Source organism: Carassius auratus, chromosome 27 (assembly GCF_003368295.1).
Source record: "Carassius auratus strain Wakin chromosome 27, ASM336829v1, whole genome shotgun sequence".
NCBI lineage: Eukaryota > Metazoa > Chordata > Actinopteri > Cypriniformes > Cyprinidae > Carassius > Carassius auratus.
In genome coordinates, this window is record NC_039269.1 from 22496002 (window position 1) to 22510638 (window position 14637).

At 40.1% G+C, this 14637-nt stretch overlaps 1 protein-coding gene across 7 annotated transcripts in view; it reads left to right on the forward strand.

Moving 5' to 3' along the window:
• The window catches only part of tnika (TRAF2 and NCK interacting kinase a), an 86625-nt gene that overhangs the window by 64128 nt on the left and 7860 nt on the right, over nucleotides 1–14637 (forward strand). The window contains exons 13-26 of one of the 7 annotated variants that reach the window (XM_026206688.1): nucleotides 512–622; nucleotides 2131–2217; nucleotides 3401–3601; nucleotides 5011–5319; nucleotides 8504–8668; nucleotides 9173–9418; nucleotides 9908–10035; nucleotides 10129–10268; nucleotides 11038–11135; nucleotides 12962–13137; nucleotides 13342–13447; nucleotides 13543–13686; nucleotides 14089–14191; nucleotides 14418–14588. In XM_026206688.1, coding sequence (XP_026062473.1) covers nucleotides 512–622; nucleotides 2131–2217; nucleotides 3401–3601; nucleotides 5011–5319; nucleotides 8504–8668; nucleotides 9173–9418; nucleotides 9908–10035; nucleotides 10129–10268; nucleotides 11038–11135; nucleotides 12962–13137; nucleotides 13342–13447; nucleotides 13543–13686; nucleotides 14089–14191; nucleotides 14418–14588 — 2185 coding nt within the window. The remainder of the gene's footprint in view (nucleotides 1–511; nucleotides 623–2130; nucleotides 2218–3400; nucleotides 3602–5010; nucleotides 5320–8503; nucleotides 8669–9172; nucleotides 9419–9907; nucleotides 10036–10128; nucleotides 10269–11037; nucleotides 11136–12961; nucleotides 13138–13341; nucleotides 13448–13542; nucleotides 13687–14088; nucleotides 14192–14417; nucleotides 14589–14637) is intronic. The other 6 variants (XM_026206689.1, XM_026206692.1, XM_026206693.1 and 3 more) reach the window with 6 other exon arrangements.

The window sequence follows — 14637 nt, forward strand, 5'->3', positions numbered from 1 at the left end:
CTTCATTTGTTGCTCAAATATGTTTTAGTCAGATATTCCTTGTTGGTAGTTTTTCATTTTTAAAAATATTAAGTAACATTTATATATAAAATTGTATTGTAGATTTTATCTGTGCTTAGAAATACATATATACATACATGCATACATACATGCTTACACATATATATGTATGTTATGTATGTGTGTGTGTGTGTGTATATATATATATACCCTTTCAGAGCAAATACATGCATATTGAGATACACTGACATCAAAAGGCTGATAAATATTGAGGTCTGAAATAAATGTTTGTCATATCACCAAGCTCTAACCTACTGATGCGGATAATGGAGGACATCAGCTGGTCTGACTGAATGTTGCATCCCAATAGCATCACACATTAACAAACGACACACTCCAACAGAGTCTTATTGGAGTCTCGCTGAGGACGTGGAAGGAAAAATGCTTTTACACTGTTGCTGTGTAAAGACCGATATTCAGCTGCATGATTGTGTGTGTGTGTGTCTCTCAGCAACAGCGGCATGAGCGTGAGCTCAGGAAGAAGCTGGAGAGGGATCAGAGACATCGCTATGAGGAGCAGCTCCGTCGAGAGGAGGAGAGGAGACAGGCCGAAAGGGAGCAGGTACACACACAGCACTGTTCCGATGACACAACTGGAAACCAATTACACACTCAATTAATGGAAGTTAATTGTTGTTAAAGTAACCCTGTGAATGGCTCCATAACGAAGAGGTTCTGTGGAGAGCCAGATAAGATGTGGGAAATGAGCGCACGGCACCCTTGCTTTTCTCTTTATCTACTCCAGGAAGATTGACCATCTAACATCCTTAACTGGGATGTGTGTGTGTGCGGCCGCATGACCTTGAACCATTCCCCCACACATCTCATGATGTATGAAGGGAAGGCTGAGTCACTGACTTGATAAATAGAAGAGAATATCTCTCTTTCATTCGTGTGGGTGATGTTAATTACCTTTCAGAGCTGTCGGTACGTTTCTAAGAAGGGATCTGTTAATGGCCGCTGTTTTCCAGAGCTCTGACCTGCGTGCTTGCTCACACACCACTCGAGCTGAAGAGATTTTTCCATCATCATCATCATCTCACAGTTGCTCTTGAGAACACAGTGATTACACTCCCCTCTCTCTGCTCTCACTATCAGTATCCTCTCCCACCTTTCTTGTTCTCTCAGGCACACTGTTTCAGGTGTGCTGATGTACAAACTCGCATTGTGCTCTTTCTCTCTCTTCACACGTTTACACCCGCTCTTCGCTCATCACACTATCAGCTCTGTTCTTTCTCTTCTCTCCCACGCATTCCACGGGTCTACACCACTTCATTAATTTGTGTACATGATCTTTAACTAAAGTGTTGCAACCATGTTTTTAAAGTATAACCACAGTTTTACTACAAATACCATGGTTAAAATATGGTTCTTTTTTTACTTGTATTAAAACCATGGCAAATTTTAGTAATGTTCATTCTTCTTAACTAGCTATCCTTCTGTCTAACTAGCTATTATAATGTTGCTATCATTCTTACTATGGTTTTATTTAACTAGCTAGCTAGCTTGCTGTTGCTCTAGCTACTGTTCTATCTATGGTTTCAGTTAGCTATAGCTGTTATGGTTCTAGATGGCTAGCTATTGTTTTACCTAGCTGTGTTTCAATGTAGTTAGCTGTCTTTGTATCTAGCTGTCATTTTTGCTATTGTTTTATCTTGTTATCTACCATAGCTTTGTCTTTTTCCAATATATGTTTAATAGCTAGTTAGCTGTTGTTCTGTCGATCATTTCATCTCACTAGTTAGCTGGCTAGCTAATTAGCTGTTGTTCTAAACAGAGTTTTATATATGGCTCTATAGGTTTAGCTAGATATTGTTTTGTCTATAAGGTTCTAGCTATCATTCTAACAGCTGTCGTTCTAGCGAATTAGCTATGGTTCTAGTTGGATATCTAGTTTGATAGCTGTCCATTTTCATTTTGCTGTTCTATCGATCTCACACTTATTCATCTTCTGTGGTCTTGTCCTGTCACACTTTTACTCCAGATCCTGTACAAACTATGATAAACTCGTTTTTTCTGTTTATTTTTTTTTCCTGTCTTTCCATCTCTTGCGTTGCGACTGGTCTGTAGGAGTATATTCGTCGTCAGTTGGAAGAGGAACAGAGACAGCTCGAGATCCTGCAGCAACAGCTTTTGCAAGAGCAGGCGCTCCTACTGGTAACAGAGAGAAGACACTAGCCTTGCTGTACCCCTGAACCCTGTGCCTCCTCCCCCGACCCGCTTCTGTGCTGACCCATATCTAGCTGTTAATCTTTTGGCCTCCTTGCATGTAGAATCACAATTCTGTTATATTTTGCTTTGAAGTATTAAAATTAAGTGTTTTTTTTTTATTTTATTTTTGCTTGTCCTTGTAATATATGAGAAATTACACCATTTATAAGAACTGGAATGTAGTTTTTGACTTGGTAACGGTGTTGAGGAGTGAGATTTAAGTTATGTTGAAAGCTGGACTTGAAACTGAATTTCCCATCTGAGCAGCATGACTCCAACTGTTAGGAACACAACTGTGCTAACTACTCTGCAACTGTTTGTACAGCATATGGCAACTGTATAGAGAGAGATTTTAATGTCTTTAACATTAATGTACATTACATCATGTTTATTCATGATGATATATTCATCTTCACTACACATTATATTAGCACCAGCAAATAGACCGTCTAAACAATACAGACAATTAATTTATAGCTGACAGGCAAATGACAGCGGAGCAAATATTATTATTATTTTTATATATATATATATATATAGATATATATATATATATATAGATAGATAGATAGATAGATAGATAGATAATTCTTAATCCTTCCTGTGAAATCCCACTTGCAATAATGCATTTTATGTGAAACTGGGAGAGATGTGGACCTTAGCAGGTCTTTCCTTTCTTTCTTTTATCTTGGTTTTGACGTTTAGAGCAGGCCAGGATGATGCAAAAAAAAAAAAAAGTGCTTTCCACCTAAGCCACTAGGGAGACAAAGGAGAAAAGAGAATGATAAAAGAGTGAAAAGCTGCGCTTGAGGATTTTATGTTCCCGGTAGCTCCATTCTCGAGAAGAGTGGTACTTGCGTCTTTTTTTCCATCTACAGCACCATCCCAGATTTCTGCCATTGAGGCAGAACTATGCCTGGAATGGATTTGTATTTTCCCATTTGTCTTGAGCTACATATAATTGATCCAGCACATGCATGTTTTGATTGTGTTTGTGTGCCAGTGTACGGTCATTGCGCTTTTGTGGTACTGTGTTAAAGTCCTTGCAATTGCATGGCCCTTGTCAATGTTTTGCACAAAAAAAAAAAAAAGTATATATATAATTATCATAATCTCTCTGTGTCTTCAGGAGTATAAACGTAAACAAGTGGAGGAACAGAGACAGGCAGAGAGACTGCAGAGACAGCTCCATCAAGAGAGGGCTTACCTTGTCTCTCTTCAACAACAGCAGCAGCAGCAACAGCAAGACTCCAGACCTGCAGAGAAGAAGCAACTCTATCATTATAAAGATCCAGTCAACCCAAGTGATAAACCTGCCTGGGCCAAAGAGGTGGGTAAAACTGAAATTAGACCGAATTTGTCCTTTTTTCCAGCGTCACAGTGTTACTTACTCCATGGATGATGCGATGATGTGAACCGTAAACCTGTGTTTGTTTTATTTGTTTTTGTTTTTTTGTCCTGACCAGCTGTGACCATGATAAGCAACAAGTACCAGGGCACACTCTCTAACCTAACAGTAAAATCAGATTAGTCCAAAAGCATAATGCTAATAACTGTACATTTAACATCAAATATTTTCTGATTGGCTTGGCATCCTCCACTGTTACACATTCTGTGCAGACAGACAAAATGCTTGTCACTGGAAACACATTGCATCTGGTTAAGACATAGTGTTGCACTGCAGAAATGTTTTCCAGCACATTTTTCAGGGTCACCAGCCTGGAAACTTTTACTGAAAGTCCAACAATACTTGATGCTGAGTCAGCAAAATGAAACTGGACAGATTAACTCTCTTGTTTTATCCTAGCATGTCAGCAAAAAGACCACCACAGTCCATTTAGAACACTATATATAAACTGAAGGAAACCGTATTTAATGTCTTTGTGAAGCAGTCTGGAGTCTTTCTTTTGAACTACATTCGCTACAGTGTTATGGTTTTATTTTTGCTTTACTAGGCCAAGCGCACACTACAAAACAGAAGGTTGTTGCATAAATTAGTAATCACAGATCTCAAAATTTGTTTTTACACAAAAGCACACAAATTAAAGGTGCATTCAATAGTTTGGTGCTAATAATTTATTTATGTATTTATTTCTTACTCATGATCCACTGTGTTTTACTAAATGCCGGACAGAATCCTCATGCACATTGGCATTGTTTGGTAATGTGAAGAACAAAACTTAGACAATGTAACACACATCATGCTTTACCAGCATAGAAAATAGAACAATCAGTAATTATATGGATAAAGAAGTGAAGGTCTGAAGACAGACAGACTGACATATTTGGAAAAACTAGAATAAATATTGGCAAGACATTCACAACATGGAAAGATTTGATGACAGAGAAAATCCTGAGTAGGAGTAATTTTTTTATTGGACAGATTAGTGATAGTGGTAAGATTTATAGAGTAGTTTACACAAAAAAAATAATTGTGTAATCATGCTGATCCACGTTGAAAGATGGCAGTGTCTAACAGTATTGGTTGTTAAAGTACACAAAGAATAGCAACACTAACTCTAGCTAAAGAACTACTGAATGCACTTTTAACACTACATTTGATTCTTGTCCACAAACATGGAACTGGAATATATTTGGTGACGTGTTGGACGTTGGTGAGACTTTGAGACCTCAGTGTAAAAAGCAATCTGAGTTTCAGTCTTGTAGTATGCACTTGGCCCAGATGTTTTAAACAAACTTAACTGTGTTTAACAAAAAACTCTTGACTCACTGTTTCAGGTCCATGGCCGGCCCTTGAAACAGAGCCAACCCATCAACCACAAGCCTTCCTCATCCTCCTCATCCCCATCCCGTCAGCGTCACGTCCCTCACCGGAGCCCCTCAGACCCCACTAGAATGCTTCCCCCTATTAGAGAACAGGTCGCCAAGCATTTACATCACAGGAAGCACCAGCAGCCCAGCTTCCGTGTCTCAGGACAGCAAGAGAGTCGAGAAAAGATTAGCCAGCAGGTGCGACAGCATAGGGCCTTCCAAAAGGCTGGGCAGGAGGCCGGCAGATGCAAGCCCAACCCAGTGATCACTAAAGCGGTTAGTTCAGAGGACCTGGCCTCACCCTCAGATGCAAAGCTTTCACCGATCCTTAGACTAGATGTAGATGAGTTGCACCCACAAATCGCCATTAACTATGAGAGTCTGAGCGTCGATGAGGACAGCTTGCTGTCTAAGTCCGCTCCAGAGCACTCGTTCCGAGAGATGAAGGCCAAAGAGAAGCGTTCAAACTCTGTGTCGTCCAAGAAACTCCTAAGCGTGCCGAAATGGGAGTGGGCCGTGCCTCTCGCTACGTTCAGTTCAGACGATTCAGTTCTTGTGAATCGCTGTTCCTCTGCTCTTGACCTGTCTTCACCCGCTTCGGTGGAGTTGCTCATGAAGAGTTTTAACCGCCCCATCTCACGCTCCAAATCTTGTGAACGTGATGGCCTTCATATTATTCACAGTAAATCCCCTAAAAATTCCGATATGGCCTCACCGCTCCGTTCTGTATTGGGCTGGGTGGGGCTCTCTCCTCGGAGCACACCCAAAGCAAGCCCAGCCTCCTCAAGGTCACCATCCCCAGGTAGCTGTCGCAACTCCTCGGTCAGCCCCATTTTATCCCCTGAAGGCTCCATGTTCTCCCCCACCAACATGATGACAATCAGGCCTCTCATTAATTGAGGTGGTCTGCGATCTTTGTAAATGTTTGTGAATAGATGTAAATAGCTTGTCTTATATTACGTTACTAATTTGCAGTCTTAATCCTAAAAATAAAATGTCATGTAATTTTTTTTTTTTTGCTGAATGCCACAATATACATGTGATGCGATCTAGGAAAAGCCAACACGTGATGAAATTGCACCTTTTTTAGATTTGGATACCATATAAATCCTGAAAGTCCTTCCCAAAACTGTCTTCATTTCGTCCATAGCTTGAAGATCACAAAGGTTATGGCTATCTGAATTTGGCTTATAGTGATGATTTTTCAGAATGGAATTTAGAGAAAAACGGGTTTAAAGTGAGACAGGTTTCGCTTTCCCTTCTACTTAACGATCGCTGTCTGTCAGGAGCACTATACTGCATCATTACACAAAAAGACTAACACTACCCTAGACAGTAACAGTTTTCCACTGTATATCATTTGATGGGTATAGTCTCAGAACTTTTGATCACCCCTTGTAGGCTATGTTTAGATAGCACGAATAGTGTACCTTGAAGTTGACATTTAGAAAAGCCAGTACAGCGCAACTGTTCGCGCACCTGTGCATATAATAGATTGTTATCGGACTCTTCCTCTTTAGTAATTGATCCTTCATCTCTGGATGTGAAACATCTTTAAGGGCACTGACATCACCAAGATTGAGTAGACTGAGACAAGCAAGATTGTCTAAGTGAGCAGCAGTTTTTTGGGAGTTAAGAGAAAGCATCTCCATAGCGTGTCCTTAACATGAGAGAAAGACATTGTCTGCGGCTATAAATCGCAATTTTTCTGCACTAAACAAGTGAATTTTGCCTAAATATTTTCAGATCTGATAGACAAGATGTTATGGATTAATAACTGAATGAAATCGTAATTTTGACAAAAAAATGGACATTCAGCCTATTTTTTGAAATTCCTGAAAACGTCCCAGTGCGATATCTGACGGGTTTTCCCAGATCGCATCACATATGTACATTATGCAACTGACCATTAAGTAATCCATCAGTACTTCATCATGAAAGCCCCTTTGTCATTAGTTTGCCCCTGATCCTCCTGATTCTGATGGCCCACCACCCCGACTGGATGTCCTCAGTGTTTGTGTAAGCCTTCATAATCAGTGCCGCCCATTGCTGGGTCCTTCTGGGTGCATTGCACGTTGGTGTTGGAGCCCCTCTTTTTCTCTCGCAGGGTGGCATGTGGTAAACTCCTCAAATAGTTTAAAACATCCACTTTTGTTATGTAGTTTTGAAAACTAAATGTTTAATGTTAAAAAAACAACCACTGAATTTTGAATGAATTGGGCGAAGTGTTCAGATTTCTGGAAGTACTCCTGGAAAGCTGAATCCGTTCAATGAATTTTGTTTCTCTACATCATGTCCTAACCAGCCACAACAAGCGCAAAGCCACAGTAGATTGCCTAGTCAGCAAAATCTCATTAGTCTATATTCCAAGTGCTGTATGAAAGACATAAGGCCAACCTGAACTTTTTCAAACCCTGATTCCCTCAACAGAAAAGCCAACAGGATTTAATAAGAAAAATAACTGAATAGAAAACAAGGTCTGTGGCTAATTCTGGCAACTTTTATGAGTTGAATAAAATGAAATAAAATATTTTGACCTTGACCTTTAACCAAAAATCCATTGACTTCTGGAACATCTCATTTCCAGGTTTTAAGACTCATTCCTGCAGCACTGTATATATATATTTCATCGAAAACAGACAAATTTCTTTTGTTGCACTGCGCTTGGATAGGAAACAAAGCTAGCTTCTCAACCAAAATAATCAGTTTTTTTAGACGCCAATGATGGGTCATCTAGTTGCCATTTAGATTCTATGACTCTATTATGACTCTAGACATATTATGTCTCTGAGCAAGATGCCATCCATCTACACACTAACCGCCAATTTTTTTTCTCCGAATTTGACAAATTTCTTCCCCAGTAGGAATCCACATTTCTGAGACACTGGGGTTTTTAACCAGTGTCTGTCTAATTCTTTGTAAAGATCTGTTGGTGCAAACAAGAAGCCCTCAATTTGTGAGACACTGAAAGACTAAAAGTTATATCCTAAATGTAGATATGAGATATTTAGAACTGCACTGATTACCTCGATGACTTTCTTAGAATTAGACTGGAACTGAAATCCTTGAATCTAGTTGCCATGCAGTGTCTCATATATTGGCTTTTTCTATTGCCAAAGCAGATTCTTTACCCATTGAAATCCTTTCTATCCTTTCACCTCTCAAAGGTCTTCAGTCTCTCTGCTTGTAGAAGGTGCTGGTCTGCTCTAACCGATTGTTGTATGAATGACCCGATCAACATGCAACAGCTAATTCAGCTTCTAGCTGAATAGACTGCTTTTCTCTTTCAGATGGTGTGATAGTTTCAACTGATTAACTTTAGTGTTTGCTTGTGCATTTCCCAAATATGTCTTTTCTAGAGCATTTTGCAGGGCTTGCTAGTTTTCGCTTGTTTGGTTGGTGGTGGCTGAGTTAAACAGTTTGGCCTGTACTTATGTGACTTTTTTTATTATTTATGAAGGTTGAGGAGCGCTCTAAACTGAACCGCCAGAGTTCTCCTGCCCTGCAGCATAAAGTGGCTAACCGTATCTCCGACCCTTCCCTTCCTCCACGCTCAGAGTCCTTTGGCAGTGGGGGAATTCAGCCGGCACGAACCCCTCCTGTGCACCGCCCTGTGGAGCCTCAGGTATAACATTTACCTTTTTTTTTTTCAAATCATTAATTCTTAATCCTCAGTATATCAGTACTGTATTAGTTATTTATTTTTAGTAAAGTTTTTCTTTTATCGTTAGTGAATCTCTCAAAAGAATATCCATTTTTTTCATAATGTTGTGATGCACAAATTCACAATGCAGCATTTTAAATGATTGAATTTTAATATTGGACATTTGTTGACCATAATATGAAAATAATTGTCCGCTTATTATACAGAATTGAGTATTGTGCATCCCTAATTAATTTATTATAAAACACGCTTATAAACCAGTGTGAAACATAGTTCCATCCTTTAGGGGTGTTAATGTTCTAATACACATGGAAATCCATCCAGCAAATAACAGTTCTTTAGAAAAAATCATCTGTAATACATCCTTATCCTGTATTCACCAAAGACTGAAAAGGTCATGAAAATTCATTGGTGAAAGTGTCATAATTCTGATCTAAGCACTTAATGCTTTCTTCTTCTTCTTAGATGGCTCATTTGGTTCCAGTGAGATCCCATAGCTCCTCTCTGTCAGTCTCTCAGTCTTTGCATGATCAATCTGCCAAGGGCGTTTCAGCCTTCCAGGAGAGCCTGGTTTCCCATCGGCCAGAGATGCCACGGCAGAACTCTGACCCGACTTCAGAGATGCCCCCTCCGGCCCCCCGCATGGCCAGCCGTGAAGAAAAGCCTGACCGCAGTTCCCCCTGGCTAATGGAAGAAGACATTCCTCCAAAGGTTAGGATTATACAGTAATGAACTTTAAAGATGAGCTTTACTTTTTCCTATTTTCAAGGCTTCACACCTGAAGGAGATATCTTTTGATAATGTTTTTGACAAAGACTTTTCATTTCAAAAGTTTGGGGTCGGTATGATAAAAAAATAAAAAAAAAGTTTTTTTAAAGATGTATCTAATGCTCACCAAAGCTGAATTTGTTTGATTTAAAAATCTCAGTCATAATATCAAAGCTGTAAAATATTATTGGGAAGCGTGTCCTTTCTGAACAAAAGTATTACTTTTTCCAAAAAAAAGAAAGAAGAAGAAATCTTACTGACCTCAAAATTCTGATTGGTAGTTTGAATGACAAAGACTTTGTAGTAAATAAATGATTCAAAGACTATTAATAAAATATGCAGTCTGTCTTTGTTATTTAAGAGAGCTGTTTATGGTGCTCACGCTATGATCCCTCGTCTCTGACGTTTGGTCATTTGTGTGTTTTATTAAAGTTGTGCGGTACTACCCAGGTTCCTCAGCGGACCACATCTATCTCCCCTGCTCTTGTGAGGAAGAACTCTCCTGGGAACGGAGAGTCCAGTGGAGGGGGGCGAGCGCCCCCCCAGCTCATCCGCACCAGGTCAGCTCAACTCAGCTCTCAGTCAAATCACATGCTTGAGTCGTTGCTCTACGTTGGTATATTGAAGCACTGATTGTATCTTGAACTCTCCAGTAATCCAGACCTGAGGAGGACAGAGTTGTCCCTGGATGTGGCTCTGCAGAGAACCAGCAGTAACAGTTCATCCAGCTCCAGCACACCCAGCTCTCAGGGCGGCTCGCAGCCTGGATCCAGTGAGAGGAACCAGCCGAAAGGTGAGAATGCTTGAGTTTCTGTAATGAGGACAAAACAATTCTAGAATACAATACTAGATAAAAGAATCCTAGAAATCTTTTAAATGAAAGTCTCGCACAACTTTGAAGCCATAACATTTTTAATGGGAAAATCCCTTTGGTTTAAGTCACAATTCAATTATTTTGAGGGATCAAACCCGAAACCTTCTGGAAAGCAGCCTTGAGGTTTGACCACTGCACAACACCATCTAAAAGAAATGCATTTTCTAGCTTTTACAGTAGACAGTAGAGGCAGACGGGCAATTGGGGAATAGAAAGGATCAGAACTTGATCCAGGCCTGATTTAAACATGGGTCCCCATGAGCAAACCTTTTGTTACAAGCCAGTGTGTGTGTTCATGTTGTGTTGTAAGTAGTGCAGATGTGGCCCTCCCAGAATGCCTCAGTCTGACAGTCTCTAAGGGACTGAAGAAGCTGGCACTCGTTCAGACTTCATTCTGGTTGTTTTTGCTGGGCAGTTCTGTTCACCATGTCAGATTTGCAGAACTGCGCTCGTCCTCCAGATAATGAAGTGGATGTATAGTATGACATGGTGGATACATTGTTTGCCTGTTTGAACAGTAATGCCAGCAATCTCAGAGTTTTCATTCTGTTGGAGAACAAGTTGTCTTTTACATCCCCTCATCAATAATCAGAATAAGGGTCGATCGGTATGGGTTTTTCTTAAACTTTTACATTTGATGTCCTTTAATCTCAAACATGTGGTTACAACCTGTTATCTTGTTTTCCAGACACTGGGAAATCAGAAGGATCTCCAGTGGCAATACAGGAGACTTCGAAACCCATTCAGGAGGAAAACAGAGAGTTGAACAAACCTGGTCGACCTGCGGTAAGATGCACCCCAATAGCCTCTAAATATGATCTAGTAATTCTTAATATCTTGTCTCGATATATGCAGTACACTTTTATTTGAAGCAACTTTGTCACCTCATTTTTATCTAGCATTTGCTTGAAGGTGCTTCTAAGTGCTCTTCAGATGTAGATGTGACCTCCAAACACAGTTCTAGATTAAAGAACCTTCAGACGCAGATGCTGTTTTACAGTTGGAGGCCAAATGTCCCACTGGTTGCATTGTCCAGACTGTACTCTCTGCCAGTTTTCCACTTGTGAACACTCAAAGCTTTTAGATGAGTGATGCACTGATACACTGAAATTCTTGGCTGAAAATTTGAGCACACTTGGCCAAAACTGCTATTTAAAATTAGACCTTGTTTGGAATAACTATCAACTTTATCAAAATGAATTATATGAGCTTAATAAACTAAAATTGTACTTACAACTACTTAAATTGTATGTAAAATAATAAATAAATAATAAATACATTGGAAGTCAATTTCTGTAACAGCACCTGCCAAATGCATAAAAGATTTTTAGCAATTTATTATATTATACATTGCCGGGGAATCACACCCATGACATTGACATTGCCAGCGACTTGCTTTCCTACAATAACAAACCTTATCTTTTTTGTTTATTTTACTACATTTGTTTTTTATGGCAGGTCTATTTCTCCAAGTTATTTTGGCTTGGACAACCCAAGTCCTTACTTGGGGAAACTTCTATTAAGGCATGATGAATGTTTGAACAAAGGGCTAGAGCGGTCTACATAATTAGCTGACCTAGACTCTGTATTAACCAGTTCCAAAGCTCTTTCTTCACGTCTCTCCTGTGTTTTCTCTCTTTATCTGTCTTGTCACCTGGACCTCAATCGGGGCTGGAAAGCCAGAGTTAGGGTTGGTAACATTCCCATCCATCTTTCTACCAGTCCCGCTCAATCTAAAGGTTGCTTGGCAGAGGACTGTGGGAATTCTTGCCTGCTAATCTCAATAGCAACGCTGACTTGAGAAAAGCTTGTCCTCTTTCACCCTCTCAACTTTCTCACCAAGCTGGACTGCCAGTGGCTTTGTCAATGGAATCTATGTGTGGGTGTGTGTTATTCTCCCAACTTGGCTCAGATTCTCTCGCCCCAGCGCAAATAACCCCAGCTGTTTGTTGGGACCCTTTCTGTTTCTATAGCAACTAAAGTTCAAGAGGGGGCATTTTTATGTTGGGCCTAAAGCTGAGATTACATGTCAAATGCAAACTGGTTACAGATGACCTTTGCATTACACCTCCAAAGTACTCCGCAAATCATTGCAGATATATATATATTTTTTTTCCGGTAGAAAATGTATCTGAATATGTGAGAATTTAACAACCGAATCATCTTCTACTTGAGCAAACCTCTAATAATGATTGAGCACCTGCTGTTTTGATTTGAGAATAAACTTTACATCTGAATGATTTTAATCACCAGTGTTGGGACAGACACTTTAAATTTGGAGCTTGGTACTGAAGCACAGTTATAAAGCCTTTAAACCTCAGTAAAGCTATACAAATTCTGTGGACTTACTCAGATGATTCAGTGAAATAATCTTTAACAGGTTTATTTTCTTGTACCATCAAATATACTGATTCAGATCGTTATATGGCGCCTCACTGCCCATGAGGCTATTGGTGTTGACTACTGTTACATTCTTATAATCCAATTCATTTTAGTGAACCCTGATGGTTCCAGGAAAAATAACAATAATGTAACATACAAAATAAAATCAGCAACTGAGCTATTGAAGATAGCAGTGTTACTAGTTATATGATTATCTCTCTTTCTTTCAGGATCTGACTGCACTGGCTAAAGAACTGAGAGAGTTGCGAATCGATGAAATCAACCGGCCGCCCCTTAAACTGACCGACTACTCCTCCTCCAGTGAGGACTCAGAGAGCAGCGAGGATGAGGATGGCACTGTGGGGCATGATGGCACTGTGTCAGTCAGTGACATCCCCAGGATCATGTAAGTGTAAACCTTCAGTTTCTTACTTGTTCCTCAAAACACATTTGATGTCAGAGCTGTGCCTTAGCAATCAGAGTCAGGGTGCTTATGGGGGCAGTTCATGTTCAACTGTTTTTATCCCCTCCTCCAGCCTTTATCCTGCTAATAAAATAAACACAGAAATAAGAATCCTAAACCTAAGTTTCCTGTATTTGTCTCCCTCAGGCCCTCTGCTCAGGGAAATAATGAGTCTTTCACAAGCAGCTGTGATGAGTCCTTCGGCGACTCCTACAATGATGAGTCTAAGGATGGCACCCTACGAATGAAAGACGTGAGATACCACTGCCAGCCACAACAGATATTATTTAGCTCCAAAAAAGTATCATCTCTCACACATGTTTGACTTCTGTTTGATGTTCTCTATAGACCAATGAGAAGCAGCGCTTGGGACACAGCGAGAGCAATGGTTTCGCAGGCCATGGGAACCTCCCAGACCTGGTGCAGCAGAGCCACTCCCCATCAGGAACTCCAACAGGCCTCAATTCCCAGGACCTGGAATCTATGGATGAGGTAGATAACATTTAAGAGGGATACATATCTGATATTTAGCCAGGCAAAGCAATTTGGAATATCCCAATCTTGCCCTATCCTCCTCTCCCTTTAATTTGCTCTCCTCTCCTCACTACAACTATAATTAAAATGAGACTAAAGAGTCTGAAAAGGTGAGGAAAGCACTTTGCTATCCTTATTACTCTAAATGTTTTCATAATTCTGTCACAGACATTATTTACTGACTCACAAAAAGTGAAAGTCTAAAATGTCCTGCTGTTTTTTCCGAACCATCTATTATCTAAGTAGCAGGAACTGTGCTTCGGTTGTATTTTTAGACCCAACTCCAGACTGTTTTTCTCTGAACGCCTGCTATTAAATCATTTTACTGCAGCTGATGTGGTTTATTTGATATTTCTGTAGTTTGGTCATGGAGGTGGTTCGAAAGCTTCTTTCACTCCTTTTGTGGACCCACGTGTGTATCAGACCTCCCCCACAGATGACAACGATGAGTGCTCAGCAGCCGGTAAATATACAAATCACAAACAAACACATCTCATTATCAAAGTGTGCAACAATAAAAGGAAGAACATATATGGAAAGCAATTTAGATATGAAATTCTGGATAAAATGGGTTTTAGAATAGACTTATTCTAGGCACTGAATGATTTCTGTGGGGTTTGGTTCTTAAAACATAAATGTTTGCTCTTTCGTATCATTTCATGTGTTTTCTTGTCTTCTCACCTCTGCAGCTTTGTTTGCTAATGAGCTGTTGCGTCAGGAACAGGCCAAACTGAACGAGGCTCGCAAGATCTCTGTGGTCAATGTCAACCCCACCAACATCAGACCTCACAGTGACACTCCAGAGATCCGCAAGTACAAGAAGCGCTTCAACTCCGAGATCCTGTGTGCTGCTCTATGGGGTAAATCACCATCTCTCTGATACTTGCCTTTGTTGTTTTTAATTCCTCT